Source organism: Microcaecilia unicolor, chromosome 1 (assembly GCF_901765095.1).
Source record: "Microcaecilia unicolor chromosome 1, aMicUni1.1, whole genome shotgun sequence".
Lineage (NCBI taxonomy): Eukaryota > Metazoa > Chordata > Amphibia > Gymnophiona > Siphonopidae > Microcaecilia > Microcaecilia unicolor.
Window position 1 is genome coordinate 4,897,997 of NC_044031.1, and position 18,461 is coordinate 4,916,457.

The window sequence follows — 18,461 nt, forward strand, 5'->3', positions numbered from 1 at the left end:
TGCTATTTCCAGTGCTGTATTGTGGATTTCAGTGCTGCTCGATATGCCTTTGTTTTTTCTTAAGATATTTCTACATAATTTTTTTTAATTTTTGTTACATTTGTACCCCACGCTTTCCCCACTCATGGCAGGCTCAATGCGGCTTACATGGGGCAATGGAGGGTTAAGTGACTTGCCCAGAGTCACAAGGAGCTGCCTGTGCCTGAAGTGGGAATCGAACTCAGTTCCTCAAAGTCCACCACCCTAACCACTAGGCCACTCCTCCACTGTTGCTACTATTTGAGATTCTACATGGAATGTTGCTATTCCACTAGCAACATTCCATGTAGAAGTCGGCCCTTGCAGATCACCAATGTGGCCGCGCAGGCTTCTGCTTCTGTGAGTCTGACGTCCTGCACGTACAGGACGTCAGACTCACAGAAACAGAAGCCTGCGCAGCCTTCTACATGGAATGTTGCTAGTGGAATAGCAACATTCATTGTAGAATCTCCAATAGTAGCAACATTCCAAGTAGAATCTCCAATAGTTGCAACAATCCATGTAGAATCTCCAATAGTATCTATTTTATTTTTGTTCCATTTGTACCCTGCGCTTTCCCACTCATGGCAGGCTCAATGCGGCTTACATGGGGCAATGGAGGGTTAAGTGACTTGCCCAGAGTCACATAAAAACAATAGCAAAAACTTACTAATTGCCTATGTGTGGTGCATCTGTCAAAAGTCTAAAGCTGTTCCAGTTGGTTGCTTGTGTGTCCTGTGGTGCTTGTTAATGGTTGTCATAAGTGTTTGCTATTGCTTTTATATAGAAACTAGTAAAAAAAAAAAGGCCCATTTCTGACACAAATGAAACGGGCGCCAGCAAGGTTTTCCTCGGAGTGTGTATGTTTGAGAGAGTGTATGTGAGAGTGACTGTGTGTGAGAGAGAGAGTGAATGTGTGAGTGTGTGTGTGTGAGAGAGAGAGTGAGTCTGGGTGCGAGTGTGTCTGTGAGAGAGTGTGTGTGAGAATGAGAGAGTGTGCAAGTGCGTATGTGAGACACAGTGTGAGAGAGAGAGTGTGTTTCACACAGATACAGTGTGTGCGAGAGAGAGTGTGTATGAGACACAGACTGTCTGTGAGACTGAGTGTATGAGACCAAGAGAGTGTGTGAGTGACTGTTTGACACATAGAGAGTGAATGTGATACAGTGTGAGACATAGAGTGTGTGAGAGACAGTGCGTGAGAGTGAGAGAGAGAAAGACATTGACTGTGAGAGAGAGTGTGTGAGAGAGAGAATGTGTGTGTGACAGAGATACCTCCCCGACGCTCTCTGGTGTCAGGGCACCCCCTCCCTCCCTCTCTCTGGTGTCAGGCCCCCCCTTCTCTCTCTCTGGTGTCTGAGCGTTACTGTGCACGCTGAGCTCTGGCTGTGCTCCAAGGAACTGACCAGTCCTATTTAACAGAATGCACCTCCAACATTCTGAAGCCGAGAAACCTCGTGTGGTTGGTCACTTCTGCTTGTGACGAACCCGAAAGTACGTGATGTCAATTCAGGAGATGGATACAGAGAGCAGGAATGCCTCAGCCATGCAGTCAGCTTCAGAATGTTGGAGGTGCCTTTTATTATATAGGAAAGGAACTGACCAATCCTATTTAATAGAATGCACCTCCAACATTCTGAAGCCCAGAAACCTCGTGTGGTTGGTCACTTCTGCTTGTGAGGAACCCGGAAGTACGTGATGTCAATTCAGGAGATGGATACAGAGAGCAGGAATGTCTCAGCCATGCAGTCAGCTTCAGAATGTTGGAGGTGCCTTTTATTATATAGGAAAGGAACTGACCAATCCTATTTAATAGAATGCACCTCCAACATTCTGAAGCCAAGAAACCTCGTGTGATTGGTCACTTCTGCTTGTGACGAACCCGGAAGTACGTGATGTCAATTCAGGAGATGGATACAGAGAGCAGGAATGCCTCAGCCATGCAGTCAGCTTCAGAATGTTAGAGGTGCCTTTTATTATATAGGAAAGGAACTGACCAATCCTATTTAATAGAATGCACCTCCAACATTCTGAAGCCGAGAAACCTCGTGTGATTGGTCACTTCTGCTTGTGAGGAACCCGGAAGTACGTGATGTCAATTCAGGAGATGGATACAGAGAGCAGGAATGCCTCAGCCATGCAGTCAGCTTCAGAATGTTAGAGGTGCCTTTTATTATATAGGAAAGGAACTGACCAATCCTATTTAATAGAATGCACCTCCAACATTCTGAAGCCGAGAAACCTCGTGTGATTGGTCACTTCTGCTTGTGAGGAACCCGGAAGTACGTGATGTCAATTCAGGAGATGGATACAGAGAGCAGGAATGCCTCAGCCATGCAGTCAGCTTCAGAATGTTAGAGGTGCCTTTTATTATATAGGAAAGGAACTGACCAATCCTATTTAATAGAATGCACCTCCAACATTCTGAAGCCAAGAAACCTCGTGTGATTGGTCACTTCTGCTTGTGACGAACCCGGAAGTACGTGATGTCAATTCAGGAGATGGATACAGAGAGCAGGAATGCCTCAGCCATGCAGTCAGCTTCAGAATGTTAGAGGTGCCTTTTATTATATAGGAAAGGAACTGACCAATCCTATTTAATAGAATGCACCTCCAACATTCTGAAGCCCAGAAACCTCGTGTGGTTGGTCACTTCTGCTTGTGAGGAACCCGGAAGTACGTGATGTCAATTCAGGAGATGGATACAGAGAGCAGGAATGCCTCAGCCATGCAGTCAACTTCAGAATGTTGGAGGTGCCTTTTATTATATAGGAAAGGAACTGACCAATCCTATTTAATAGAATGCACCTCCAACATTCTGAAGCCCAGAAACCTCGTGTGGTTGGTCACTTCTGCTTGTGAGGAACCCGGAAGTACGTGATGTCAATTCAGGAGATGGATACAGAGAGCAGGAATGTCTCAGCCATGCAGTCAGCTTCAGAATGTTGGAGGTGCCTTTTATTATATAGGAAAGGAACTGACCAATCCTATTTAATAGAATGCACCTCCAACATTCTGAAGCCAAGAAACCTCGTGTGATTGGTCACTTCTGCTTGTGACGAACCCGGAAGTACGTGATGTCAATTCAGGAGATGGATACAGAGAGCAGGAATGCCTCAGCCATGCAGTCAGCTTCAGAATGTTAGAGGTGCCTTTTATTATATAGGAAAGGAACTGACCAATCCTATTTAATAGAATGCACCTCCAACATTCTGAAGCCGAGAAACCTCGTGTGATTGGTCACTTCTGCTTGTGAGGAACCCGGAAGTACGTGATGTCAATTCAGGAGATGGATACAGAGAGCAGGAATGCCTCAGCCATGCAGTCAGCTTCAGAATGTTAGAGGTGCCTTTTATTATATAGGAAAGGAACTGACCAATCCTATTTAATAGAATGCACCTCCAACATTCTGAAGCCGAGAAACCTCGTGTGATTGGTCACTTCTGCTTGTGAGGAACCCGGAAGTACGTGATGTCAATTCAGGAGATGGATACAGAGAGCAGGAATGCCTCAGCCATGCAGTCAGCTTCAGAATGTTAGAGGTGCCTTTTATTATATAGGAAAGGAACTGACCAATCCTATTTAATAGAATGCACCTCCAACATTCTGAAGCCAAGAAACCTCGTGTGATTGGTCACTTCTGCTTGTGACGAACCCGGAAGTACGTGATGTCAATTCAGGAGATGGATACAGAGAGCAGGAATGCCTCAGCCATGCAGTCAGCTTCAGAATGTTAGAGGTGCCTTTTATTATATAGGAAAGGAACTGACCAATCCTATTTAATAGAATGCACCTCCAACATTCTGAAGCCCAGAAACCTCGTGTGGTTGGTCACTTCTGCTTGTGAGGAACCCGGAAGTACGTGATGTCAATTCAGGAGATGGATACAGAGAGCAGGAATGCCTCAGCCATGCAGTCAACTTCAGAATGTTGGAGGTGCCTTTTATTATATAGGAAAGGAACTGACCAATACTATTTAATAGAATGCACCTCCAACATTCTGAAGCCCAGAAACCTCGTGTGGTTGGTCACTTCTGCTTGTGAGGAACCCGGAAGTACGTGATGTCAATTCAGGAGATGGATACAGAGAGCAGGAATGCCTCAGCCATGCAGTCAGCTTCAGAATGTTGGAGGTGCCTTTTATTATATAGGAAAGGAACTGACCAATCCTATTTAATAGAATGCACCTCCAACATTCTGAAGCCAAGAAACCTCGTGTGATTGGTCACTTCTGCTTGTGACGAACCCGGAAGTACGTGATGTCAATTCAGGAGATGGATACAGAGAGCAGGAATGCCTCAGCCATGCAGTCAGCTTCAGAATGTTAGAGGTGCCTTTTATTATATAGGAAAGGAACTGACCAATCCTATTTAATAGAATGCACCTCCAACATTCTGAAGCCGAGAAACCTCGTGTGATTGGTCACTTCTGCTTGTGAGGAACCCGGAAGTACGTGATGTCAATTCAGGAGATGGATACAGAGAGCAGGAATGCCTCAGCCATGCAGTCAGCTTCAGAATGTTAGAGGTGCCTTTTATTATATAGGAAAGGAACTGACCAATCCTATTTAATAGAATGCACCTCCAACATTCTGAAGCCAAGAAACCTCGTGTGATTGGTCACTTCTGCTTGTGACGAACCCGGAAGTACGTGATGTCAATTCAGGAGATGGATACAGAGAGCAGGAATGCCTCAGCCATGCAGTCAGCTTCAGAATGTTAGAGGTGCCTTTTATTATATAGGAAAGGAACTGACCAATCCTATTTAATAGAATGCACCTCCAACATTCTGAAGCCCAGAAACCTCGTGTGATTGGTCACTTCTGCTTGTGAGGAACCCGGAAGTACGTGATGTCAATTCAGGAGATGGATACAGAGAGCAGGAATGCCTCAGCCATGCAGTCAGCTTCAGAATGTTAGAGGTGCCTTTTATTATATAGGAAAGGAACTGACCAATCCTATTTAATAGAATGCACCTCCAACATTCTGAAGCCCAGAAACCTCGTGTGATTGGTCACTTCTGCTTGTGAGGAACCCGGAAGTACGTGATGTCAATTCAGGAGATGGATACAGAGAGCAGGAATGCCTCAGCCATGCAGTCAGCTTCAGAATGTTAGAGGTGCCTTTTATTATATAGGATATCTTATCATCATACGCAAAAATAAAGCCATATAGCACAGTGCTGAAATCCACAATGCAGCATTGCAAATAACAAAGCAAGATCTGCAGCACTGACAAATACATTTTCAATATAACCTTCCCCCCTCACAGACCCCTCAAAAACTCCCCAAACTCCTCCCCCCCCCGATCCCCTCCTAACAAGAGAGAATGAAAAACAATATAAACCTCACAACTTTGCTATTGTTTTCAACAGCAGTTGTTTTGTTCTGACCAATATGGCAGCATGCCCTGCCCACAGGCTTCATCCAGATAATGGGCCAGATAGGCTCATGCTGTCTCCTGTAAGACGTTCTCACAATTATACTATAGGTTCACTCTCAATCATTGGTTGTAATCAATATAATATACAAGTTCTTCAACAACCATTATATCATTGATACTCAATCTTTATTAAATACTTTTATACGTTTTCTCCTTCTGTTCACATTGTTGTTCCTATCTATTAATACTCTAGCTACCAACATACACACCCCTCATCTCTCGTTCAAATGACTAACACAAAAACAACTACCTATATGCTAAAATGTGTATATTATGGGCACTTCTATTACTACTACTTATCATTTCTATAGTGCTAGTTATGAACTATGAACCATGGTTAAGACCTGTAAAAGCAGGCCTTGAGTGTCTCTTTTAGTTGACCTTGTGGAGGAGTGGCCTAGTGGTTAGGGTGGTGGACTTTGGTCCTGGGGAACGGAGGAACTGAGTTGGATTCCCACTTCAGGCACAGGCAGCTCCTTGTGACTCTGGGCAAGTCACTTAACCCTCCATTGCCCCATGTAAGCCGCATTGAGCCTGCCATGAGTGGGAAAGCGCAGGGTACAAACGTAACAAAAATAAAATAGATACTATTGGAGATTCTACATGGAATATTGGAGATTCTACATGGAATGTTGCTACTACTGGAGATTCTACATGGAATGTTGGAGATTCTACATGGAATGTTGCTATTCCACTAGCAACATTCCATGTAGAAGCCTGCGCGGCCACATTGGTGATCTGCAAGGGCCGACTTCTACGTGGAATGTTGCTAGTGGAATAGCAACATTCCATGTAGAATCTCAAATAGTAGCAACAGTGGAGGACTGGCCTAGTGGTTAGGGTGGTGGACTTTGGTCCTGGGGAACTGAGGAACTGAGTTGGATTCCCACTTCAGGCACAGGCAGCTCCTTGTGACTCTGGGCAAGTCACTTAACCCTCCATTGCCCCATGTAAGCCGCATTGAGCCTGCCATGAGTGGGAAAGCGCAGGGTACAAATGTAACAAAAATAAAATAGATACTATTGGAGATTCTACATGGAATGTTGCTACTATTGGAGATTCTACATGGAATGTTGCTACTACTGGAGATTCTACATGGAATGTTGGAGATTCTACATGGAATGTTGCTATTCCACTAGCAACATTCCATGTAGAAGCCTGCGCGGCCACATTGGTGATCTGCAAGGGCCGACTTCTACGTGGAATGTTGCTAGTGGAATAGCAACATTCCATGTAGAATCTCAAATAGTAGCAACAGTGGAGGAGTGGCCTAGTGGTTAGGGTGGTGGACTTTGGTCCTGGGGAACTGAGTTCGATTCCCACTTCAGGCACAGGCAGCTCCTTGTGACTCTGGGCAAGTCACTTAACCCTCCATTGCCCCAGGTACAAATAAGTACCTGTATACAATATGTAAGCCGCATTGAGCCTGCCATGAGTGGGAAAGCGCGGGGTACAAATGTAACAAAAAAAAAAAAAATCAGAGCTCATGGTCTTCTAGCACCTAAGTAAACACTATAGAGGACATAAATCGTGAGGCCCAGGGACTTATGATCTGATAAGACATTCCTATGTGCAAACAGGCCTGGGAAAGGTGCAATTATGGATGAACAGAAGAATGTGAGATTTAGTGATGTGTGGGATAGATGGTGTGAATAGAAGACAGAATGATTTCTCAGGAAGATAAGTGCTGAAGCCTTGCTTAACGCAAAAGGTATATAAACAGCTGTATCAGAGCTGTTCGGTGGAGAAGCAGAGGTAGACCACATGTTTGGGTCCCCTGCACCCCCCCCCCCTCCCTCCCATGAGAAACTAGCATTTGTAATTGTAAATTACTCTTGGTAAATAATAAAAAAAAGAATTGCCTTTCTCATTATCTTGTAGTTTTGGTTTCTTTTACTCCTTCCAGTAGAGAATGGCTGGTTTATGCTAATTTGGGAGGAGATACAAGCAGCCTAAAAACAAATTACAGCATTATTCCCTTATTTTATCATCCTCACTTTAACATTCCCTTATCTCTTGTTTGTCCTGTTTGTCTGTCCTAATTAGATTGTAAGCTCTGTGGAGCAGGGACTGTCTCTTCATGTTCAAGTGTACAGCGCTGTGTACGTCTAGTAGCGCTATAGAAATGATAAGTAGTAGTAGTAGTCATTGGGATTCCGGAATGTTGCTTCTCTTTGTCTTTATCCCTTATTTGTCCTGTTTGTCTGTCCTAATTAGATTGTAAGCTCTGTGGAGTAGGGACTGTCTCTTCATGTTCAAGTGTACAGCGCTGCGTACGTCTATTAGCGCTTTAGAAATGATAACTAGTACTAGTAGTATTTCTGCATTTCTCTTTCTGCAGCCTCTCAGTTGTCTAAAGATATCATCACTCAAGTACTTTTTTACTTTGTAAAAATGTCCAAGGAAAAGGGGAACAGTTGGAAATTTAAGATCTCTGACTGGACAAATCACTTTTTTCCTGTCTGTGGTCAGATCTCTTTGAATATCTTTAGACAACAGCAGGATTTGTGATATAACAGGAGGATCGCATTATGTCCTTCCGTCCAGGAGTCCATTTGACTGCAATTAGGTGTCGTTGCCCCTCAAAAGGGACCCAGAGGTATCGGAGAAATAAGCAGAGTAACATAGAGGGGCATAATCGAACGGGGGCGCCCATCTCTAAGGGCGGCGCCACAAAGGGGCGGGGAAACCCGTATTATCGAAACAAGATGGGCGTCCATCTTTCGTTTTGATAATACGGTCGGGGACGCCCAAATCTCAACATTCGGGTCGACCTTAGAGATAGGCGACCTCGTTTTTTGGCGATAATTGAAACCAAAGACGTCCATCTCAAAAACAGCCAAATCCAAGCCCTTTGGTTGTGGGAGAAGCCAGCAATTGTAGTGCACTGGTCCCCCTCACATGCCAGGACACCAACCGGACACCCTAGGGGACATTGCAGTGGACTTCAGAAATTGCTCCCAGGTGCATACCTTCCTTACCTTGGTGCTGAATCCCCCAACCCCGCCCCCCCAGGTCCGCCTGCCTGAACTATACTGCACCCACTACAACTGCTCCAGGGACCTGTATACTGCTGTGATGGACCTGAGTATGGCATTTGAGCCTGGCATAGAGGCTGGCACAAAAGATTTTTAAAGTTGTTTTTTGAGGGTGGGAGGGGGTTAGTGACCATTGGAAGAGTAATGGGAGGTCATCCCCGATTCCCTCCGGTGGTCATCTGGTCAGTTTGGGCACCTTTTTGAGGCTTGGTCATGAAAAGAAATGGACCAAGTAAAGTCGGCCAAGTGCTCATCAAGGACGCCCTTCTTTTTTCCATTATCGGCCGAGGACGCCCATCTCCTAATCACGCCCCAGTCCAGCCTCCGCTACCCTGCCGACACGCCCCCATGAACTTTGGTCGTCCCCACGACGGAAAGCCGTCGAGGGTGTCATAAAATCGGCTTTCGATGATGCCAATTTGGGCGGCCTTGCGAGAAAGATGCCCATCTCCAGATTTGTGTCGAAAGATGGGCACCCTTCTCTTTTAAAAATAAGCGTGATAGTATCATAGTAACATTTGGGGGGGAGGATTTTGCTCGTACCTTTGCAGAAGTAGCTCAAGGTGAGTTACATTCAGGTACACTGGATATTTCTCTGTCCCAGGAGGGCTCACTAAGTTTGCACCTGAGGTAACGGAGGGTTAAGTGACTTTGCCCAAGATCACGAGGAGCGGCAGTGGGATTTGAACTGGTCACCTCTGGATTGCAAGACCTGTGCTCTAACCACTAGGCCACCGACATAGTAGGTGATGGCAGAAAAATACCTGTACAGTCCATTCAGTCTGCCCAACAAGATAAACTCCTATGCGCTACTTTATCTGTATACCTGACCTTGATTTGTATCTGCCATTTTCAGGGCACAGACCGTAGAAGTCTTGCCCAGTACTAGCTCCACCTCCCAACCACCAGTGCTGCCAGAGTCAGAGATGATAAGCTACAAAGCAATTTTCCAGATCTTGCTTGCACATGCCGTCTACTTTCGTTCATTATTTATTACTACTACTATTTAGCATTTCTATAGCGCTACAAGGCATACGCAGCGCTGCACAAACATAGAAGAAAGACAGTCCCTGCTCAAAGAGCTATGTAATAAAAGTGAGCCAAGTATAGGACAATCAAGCCATTGGTACATCATTGATGAGGTTGGCTCTTATTGGTGGACTGAGGCATTATGACATCACACTATTAGCTCTGGTTACAAGAGACTACTACTACTACTACTATTTAGCATTTCTATAGCGCTACGAGGCGTACGCAGCGCTGCACAAACATAGAAGAAAGACAGTCCCTGCTCAAAGAGCTTACAATCTAATATTTATAGCTTTATTTACAGTTTTGTACATAACATCATATTTGTCAACTGTATTTCTATTTGGTGTTACAAGATTTTGAGATTTAAGATGCACTTCTGACGGACTTCATAGAAAAACCATCTAAAAATAGGTTTGAAAAATACTGATTTGGATGTATTTGTGAGAAAATGCTGCTTTATGCCACTTTTTAGATGTTTTACAGAAACAGAACTACTAACAATTAGAGGGAACCCAAGCTTTGAAGCAGGAATAGAAAACCCGGTCTTTCATCGCTGGGAAGAAAGAGGCTTGGAATGTCTGGAAGATGTGATGGGCGATAACGGAAAGATGAAACCTTTAGATCAGATGTTGGAAACAGATAAAATTCAATGGGGCGATACATTTGCACACTGCCAGCTAAAACACTTTATTCAGTCAATAGAACAAGGCCGATTGGAACAGAAACAGGGTATGAAAATAAAAAAACTTCTTCGTAGAGATCTCTGAAGAACAGCCATCGATTTCAGGGATCCATAGAGCGCTGTGGACATACGGGGAACCTAAAAACTTTACAAAGCTGAAAGAGCGCTGGGAGAAGGACTTAGGAGTCAAACTATTGTCATGGGATGTTGAGAGGCAGCTGAAGGTGATACCAAAATTGGTCAGCGGAGCTCAATATAGGGAATGTGCATTCCGTTTCATACATAGAGCATACATGGCACCGGCACAACTAGCAAAATTCGGGGGATTGCAGACGCCCTTGTGTGCGAGATGTGGGAGGGCAGATAACACATTTTATCATAGTTTTTGGAGTTGTTGGAAGATTAGAAGGTTTTGGGGGAAAAGAACTCACTATTTATCACAACTATTAGGTCGTAAGGTAGCAGGTACACCAGTGCAGATGCTGTTAAATCTACCAGGATCATTTAAAGGTCAAATAACAGAACACAATTTGTTTTTCCGCAAAGTTGCCTTGCTGGCAAAGAAATGTATCTTGCTAAAATGGACAAATGATGTAGGGCCAGAATATTGGCATTGGCGAAATCTTGTCCACCAGTTAATGATGTGGGAAGCCAAAGAAGCTAAACATTCACTAAAAAGAAAGAAAACATTTATGAAAATTTGGGGTGCTTATGTGGACTCTTTGTCTTATAGGGGAAGAAGTTTGGTCCTCAACACGTTAGGATAATAAATAACACATAGGTACCAACAACTATGGAGGGAGGGGTAGGACTGGGGAGATGGGGTGGGAGGGGAGGCAACAGGATTAGAGGGAGGGGGGATAAGAAAAACTCTTGGAGACAGTCATAACAGATTGTTGTTGTATAGTTTTTTTGTTCAGTTGATGTGCTATCAATGTTTGTAAGAATGTTCATGTTGTGTCTTCAATAAAAATGTTGAAACATAGATGTTTTACAGTTTTGAAAATGAGCCCATCTGTCTTCTCTCAGAAATGAAGTCCAGTTCATCTTGACAGAACTCCAGCGTGAATTCTCTGGTGCGACTGTAGACTCTTCTTGTGTTTAAAAGTTTTACTGCATTCGGGGCATGGAAATGGCTTCTCTCCAGTGTGAACCAGTTGATGCTTCTTTAAACATGACTTCTCTCTAAAACCTCTCCCACACTCAGTACATTTGAATGGTTTCTCTCCTGTGTGGATCCTGAGGTGGTAATCGAACTTCGATTTTTTAGAAAATATTTTATCACATTCAGTACACTGGAACAGTTTCTTTCTGGTATGGGTCTTCTGGTGGCCTTTTAGCTGTGCTATACAAGATGTTCTATCACACTCAGTACATTGAAATGGTTTCTCCGTTGACATCAATGCATTTTTGTGCTTTGATTGATGTAATACTAAGAGATCCTTGAGTCTAAAACTTTCCCCACAGTCCATACATGGAAACGGTTTTTCCCCCGTGTGAATCCTCTGGTGTAACGTTAGGCAATCCCGGCGGGTGAAGCTTTTCTTACATTCCGTGCAAGGAAACGGCCTTTCGTTCTTGTGAGTTCTCTGATGGATGATTAGGGAATGCTTGCGTACGAACGTTTTCCCACATTCAGAGCACGAAAAGAGTCTCTCTCTCGTGTGGATGCTTTGGTGAAATATTAGAAAATCCCGGCACGTGAAGCTTCTCTTGCATTCAGTACAAGGAAAAGGCTTCTCTTTGTAGTTAACGATCTGGTTCTTTATGAGAACGCTCTTCTCCTTTCTCTCCTTTTCCTGTGTGACCTCATCACCTAAAAAGACAAAAATCATGTAGTCGTGATTACAGGATCAGAAATGCAGAAATACGTTTGCAATTACTGCTCTGAGGTTATCTGGCACTGATACAGCCCTTCATCTCTGACCATTCAGCTGTGATTAACGTAACACTCCCCCAGTTACAATTAATTCAGAATAGTGCTGATAAGTTGCTTACAGGAGTTTATAAACATGATTGTATTTCTTCCTTCTTAGCTGCTCTACTCTGTCAAGTTGAAAATTCTTCTTTTCACCAAGTTGGAGTAGTGTAATAATTTAAAATGTTCCTATTGTACACACGATCACATCCCCCAGGCATAGAGCTGATGTCATTCCTGGCGCCTAGATTGTTAAAGAATGTGCATATACCCCTTACTTCTGTAAAAGTCGCCAAAAATTACACACACGATTTAATTAAATAACAAGTGAATTAGCGCTGATAATTGGCTTTTTAACAAGTAATTATTGTCACTAATTACACTTAATTGAACTTTGCGCACATAAATTTAGGCGTGGGATTCACATCTAAATTTTGCACATGATCTGAAAAAGGGTGCGTGAAAATGGGAGGGTCATAGGCTTAACAGGGGCGTTCCGAAAATGAACGCGATAGTTTATAAACCGCACCTAGCTTTAAGCGCAGCTTATAGAATAGAACCTTTTTTTTCAGCATTTTTTTGGGCACCATAGGTGGAGGGGTATTTTCAAACCACTAGGAGTGGCCTAGAGGTTAGGGTGGTGGACTTTGGTCCTGGGGAACTGAGGAAGTGAGTTCGATTCCCGGCACAGGCAGCTCCTTGTGACTCTGGGCAAGTCACTTAACCCTCCATTGCCCCATGTAAGCCGCATTGAGCCTGCCATGAGTGGGAAAGCGCAGGGTACAAATGTAACAAAAATAAAATAGAGACTATTGGAGATTCTACATGGAATGTTGCTATTCCACTAGCAACATTCCATGTAGAAGGCTGCGCAGGCTTCTGTTTCTGTGAGTCTGACGTCCTGCACGTATGTGCAGGACATCAGACTCACAGAAGCAGTAGCCTGCGCAGCCACATTGGTGATCTGCAAGGGCCGACTTCGCTAGTGGAATAGCAACATTCCATGTAGAATCTCGAATAGTAGCAACAGTGGAGGAGTGGCCTAGTGGTTAGGGTGGTGGACTTTGGTCCTGGGGAACTGAGTTCAATTCCCACTTCAGGCACAGGCAGCTCCTTGTGACTCTGGGCAAGTCACTTAACCCTCCATTGCCCCATGTAAGCCGCATTGAGCCTGCCATGAGTGGGAAAGCGTGGGGTACAAATGTAATAAAAATAAAAAAAAATATGACGTCTAAGTCCAGCTTTGGATGTTTTGCTAAAAACATCCAAAGTTCAAGTGGGAAGTATAGCCATTTTCAAAACAGAGAAACGTCTGTTTTTTTTGTTTTTCAAAATGGCTATTTGCCAGACATTTTTGTGCTCTGTGCGTTTAACTTTTTGCTCCATTTAAAAAAATATATATATATATGCAAGTGCAAAACACACAAAATCAAGCCATTGGGATGTAGGAGGAGCCAGCATTTTTAGTAGACTGGTCCCCCGGACATCCCAGGAGATAAATGGGGCACCCTAGGGGACACTGCAGTGGACTTCATAAAATTCTCCCAAGTACACATCTCACCATTTCTCCCTTATCTTGTCTGCTGAGCCCCCCAAACCCACCCAAAACCTAATACCCCCAACTTTACACCACTACCATAGCCCTTATGGGTGAAGGGAGCACCTATATGGTGGTACAGTGGGTTTCTGGTGAGTTTCCACCACAAGTGTAACAGGTAGGGGGAGGTATGGGCCTGGGTCCACCTGTCTACAGTGCACTGCACCCACCACTAGACTACTCCAGGGACTTGCATGCTGCTCTAATGGACCTGAGAATGTTTTTAATCACATTTTTGGGGGGTGGAAGGGTTAGTGACTACTGGGGGAGTAAGGACAGGTCATCTCTGATTCCCTCCAGTTGTCATCTGGTCATTTAGGGAAGGTTTTTTTTTTTTTTTGGTGGCTTATTTGTTAATAAATCAGATCTTGACCAAAATGTCTAACTTATAGCCCTGGATATTTTTGTTTTGTTCCATTATGGCAGAAAAACAAAGACGTTTTAGGAACGTCCAGATCCCGCCCTTAACAAGCCCCTGACACGCCCCTTCTGACAGACTTCATAGAAAAACGACCAAAATTTTAATGAACAAAACCTTAATTTTCAAGACCCGACACAGTACTGTGTTTCAGCCTAAAGCCTACATCAGGGGTCTGTTCAGCACTTTGTTCCTGCATCTCACGACTCTTGGATTTCATCTTTTTAAACACTGTTATCCTGACAACTTTTTGTTCATCACTGATTCCCTCCCTGTACAGACCGCTGAGGCAGGCTTTAGGCCGAAACATAGTACTGTGTCGGGTATTGAAAATTAAGGTTTTGTTCATTAAAATTCCTTGTCCTTCTGTTCCTTTGTGAGCGATCCCTGCTGATTCCACTACTCCTTTTGCTGGTTTCTTCTGACGTAGCGATACCCGGTCCTCTGCTTCTGCGGTGTCCCCCACTTCAGAAATGGCCAGAGATTGACATTAAAGTGGGCAGGTGCCTCTCCCTTGCTTAAATCGCTTTAAATATCAACAGAAAGTTTATTGCACCTATTGGATAGTAGCCATAAATAGGTAGGCAAACTGTCATGGGATCTCATTTTCTGGAAGCGTCCTCTCTTTGGAACCTGGAAAAATGGCAGCCGTAAGAAATCAGCCCCCAGGGTCTGGTAAAAATACAAACGATTCAGTCCTTACCTAGTGAGACCAGGGTCTCATAATTCTCCTTCATCACTTCTCTGTAAAGCTCCCTCTGCCCTTCATCTAAATACTCCCACTCCTCCTGGGAGAAAGAGACAGCGATGTCCTCAAACATCACCCGCATCTGAAACAGAAACAAAAAAACTCAAGGTGCTCGGAATGCATTAGATTTCAGCTGCAGAAATTCTCCTAACATATAATCATGCAAGAGGGCCCACCGAGACACCCTTTCCCCCAGGAACTGCCTGTTGGAAAAATGATAGCAACAGTTTAGATAAGAACATAAAAACTGCCATACTGGGACCCAGTATCCTGCTTTCAACTGTGGCCAATCCAGTACCTGGCAGAATCCCAAAAGTAGAAAGGTTCGATGCTATTTATCCCCAGAGACAAGCAGTGACTGTCTATCTTAATGGTTTATGGATTTTACCTCCAGGAATTTGTCCGAATCTTGTAGCTTAAATAGGCATTGAGTGAAAAAAAAATATTTCCGATGGAAAAGGTGCAGCGAAGGGCGACTAAAATGATAGCGGGGATGGGACGACTTCCCTATGAAGAAAGACTAAGGAGGCTAGGACTATACAGCTTGGAGAAGAGACGGCTGAGGGGAGACATGATAGAGGTATATAAAATAATGAGTGGAGTGGAACAGGTGGATGTGAAGCGTCTGTTCACGCTTTCCAAAAATACTAGGACTAGGGGGCATGCGATGAAACTACAGTGTAGTAAATTTAAAACAAATCGGAGAAACTTTTTCTTCACCCAACGTGTAATTAAACTCTGGAATTCGTTGCCGGAGAAAGTGGTGAAGGCGGTTAGCTTAGCAGAGTTTAAAAAGGGGTTGGACGGTTTCCTAAAGGACAAGTCCATAAACCGCTACTAAACGGACTTGGAAAAATCCAAAATTCCAGGAATAACATGTATAGAATGTTTGTACGTTTGGGAAGCTTGCAAGGTGCCCTTGGCCTGGATTGGCCGCTGTCGTGGACAGGATGCTGGGCTCGATGGACCCTTGGTCTTTTCCCAGTATGGCATTACTTATGTACGTCTTTGTAACTTCATGACGTGCCCTAAATTTTGCATTTTTTGAAAGAGTAAACAAGTCACATTTATCAGTTCTACTAATAGGAATGGAGGGGTGGTATTCCCCGAACGATTTTAAGAGGACTGTGTTCATGAGATGCTGGCTAAACTAAAGGTGGACAAAGCAACGGGGCCGGATGGCATCCATCCGAGGATAGTGAAGGAAATTAGGGAAGTTCTAGCAGCTCTGCTGACTGACCTTTTCAATGCTTCTCTAGAGTTGGGAGTGGTCCCAGAGGATTGGAAAAGAGTAGATGTGGTCCCTCTCCACAAAAGCGTAAGTAGGGGAGAGATTGGGAACTACAGGCCGGCAAGTCTGACTTCTGTGGAAGTAAATTAGTAGAAATACTTTTAAAACAGAGAATAGTAAAGTTTTTGGAATCCAATGGATTACCGGGATTTGAGGCAACATGGTTTCAGTAAAGGCAGGTCTAGTCAGACAAATCTGATTAATTTCTTTGACTGGGTGACCAGAGAGCTTGATCGGGGGAGAGCACTAGATGTGGTGTATTTAGATTTTAGCAACGTCTTTGACACGGTTCCACATAGATGACTAATAAATAACTGAGTCTCTTGGTATGGGCCCTAAAGAGATATTTTTTTCAGCGATATTGCTGAAGGTTTGTCTGGTAAGGTTTGCCTCTTTGTAAATGATAGGTAGAATCGTTGTCGGTGAGCTGAGTTACAGAATTGCCCCTCTGTGATTATTTCACAAACTTTACATAACAGAATCAGAGCTCCAGTAACCAAATCCTACAAAAAGAAAAAAAAAACCCCACATTCCAGACTTATATACTGTACAAAACTTGTCAAAACAAAGCAGCATTAACGACCAGGGTGGGGCAGAGCAGTGGACTGGCCCAAGTTCAAATCCCACTGCAGCTCCTTGTGGTCCTGGGTAAACCACTTAACCCTCAATTGCCTTGAAACGGCCAGCAGGGCTGGACTGACCATTCAGGCAACCGGGCATCAGCTTTGGCAGTGGGGGGGGGGGGCGGGGTTGGGCAGCAGCCGGGCAGGGGGCCCAGACCACCCTCAGTCCACCCCTGATAGCCAGGGATGGTCATCACACTTGTAGCCAGTGGCGTAGGAAGGGGGGGCGGTGGGGCGGTCTGCCCCGGGTGCACGCCGCTGGGGGGGGTGTCCACTCCATTGGTTCCTTGCTCCCTCTGCCCCGAAACAGGTTACTTCCTGTTCCGGGGCAGAGAGAGCAAGGAACCAACGGAGCTGACGCAGCTCCCAGCGACGTGGACTCGGGGGCGGATCGGCCCTCCCGCCCGCTCCTCGCTTTTAAATCAATTAAAAATGCGCTCCGGGGGGGGGGGGGGGAGGGTGCGCTCCAGAGGGGGGCACCAAGGGGGGATGCGCAGCGGCGACCCGCCCCGGGTGTCAGCCGCCCTCGCTACGGCACTGCTTGTAGCAGCCCCATTAGCCTTTCACAGCTTCCTGTTTGTGAACAGCAGGGACCTACTACTACTACTTATCACTTCTGTAGCGCTACAAGGCATACGCAGCGCTGTACACCAAACAAGAAAAGACAGTCCCTGCTCAAAGAGCTTACAATCTAAATAGGACAGACAGAACAATTAAGAGGTGGGGATAAAAGGGCACAGGGCAAGTGAGTAGTGGTTAGGAGTCAAAAGCAGCGTTAAATAAACTGGATGGGCTGAAGATAGGACCCGAAGTGGTGAACTGGATTAGGAACTGGTTGACGGACAGACGCCAGAGGGTGGTGGTGAATGGAATTCGCTCGGAGGAGCGAAAGGTGAGTAGTGGAGTACCTCAGGGATCGGTGCTGGGGCCAATTCTGTTCAATATATTTGTGAGTGACATTGCCGAAGGGTTAGAAGGTAAAGTTTGCCTATTTGCGGATGATACTAAGATCTGTAACAGAGTGGACACCCCGGAGGGAGTGGAAAACATGAAAAAGGACATACGGAAGCTAGAAGAATGGTCTAAGGTTTGGCAATTAAAATTCAATGCGAAGAAATGCAAAGTGATGCACTTAGGGAATAGAATTCCACGGGAGACGTATGTGTTAGGCGGGGAGAGTCTGATAGGTACGGATGGGGAGAGGGATCTTGGGGTGATAGTATCTGAGGATTTGAAGGCGACGAAACAGTGTGACAAGGTGGTGGCCGTAGCTAGAAGGTTGTTAGGCTGTATAGAGAGAGGTGTGACCAGCAGAAGAAAGGAGGTGTTGATGCCCCTGTATTGGTGAGGCCCCACCTGGAGTATTGTGTTCAGTTCTGGAGGCCGTATCTTGCGAAGGATGTAAAAAGAATTGAAGCGGTGCAAAGAAAAGCTACGAGGATGGTAAGGGATTTGCGTTACAAGACGTATGAGGAGAGACTTGCGGACCTGAACATGTATACCCTGGAGGAAAGGAGAAACAGGGGTGATATGATACAGACGTTCAAGTATTTGAAAGGTATTAATCCGCAAATGAACCTTTTCTGTAGATGGGAAGGTGGTAGAACGAGAGGACATGAAATGAGATTGAAGGGGGGCAGACTCAAGAAAAATGT

At 44.8% G+C, this 18,461-nt stretch overlaps 1 protein-coding gene across 1 annotated transcript; it reads right to left on the reverse strand.

Annotated features, from left to right (window-relative positions):
• Nucleotides 1-11,254: 11,254 nt before the first annotated feature.
• On the reverse strand, nt 11,255-14,965 carry LOC115460375 (gastrula zinc finger protein xLCGF3.1-like). The gene is made up of 2 exons (XM_030190157.1): nt 14,848-14,965; nt 11,255-12,027 (listed from the first exon to the last, which is right to left on the reverse strand). Exons 1-2 carry the CDS (start codon nt 14,963-14,965, stop codon nt 11,255-11,257), a joined length of 891 nt encoding a protein of 296 aa, XP_030046017.1.
• Nucleotides 14,966-18,461: the final 3,496 nt, after the last annotated feature.

What these genes read in the sequence shown, in the direction of transcription:
- LOC115460375 (XM_030190157.1), bottom strand. Translation starts at nt 14,965, where the DNA reads ATGTTTGAGGACATCGCTGTCTCTTTCTCCCAGGAGGAGTGGGAGTAT. An exon ending in TGAGACCCTGGTCTCACTAG is followed by an intron (nt 12,028 to 14,847) that starts GTAAGGACTGAA and finishes TTGTCTTTTTAG; the next exon opens with GTGATGAGGTCACACAGGAA.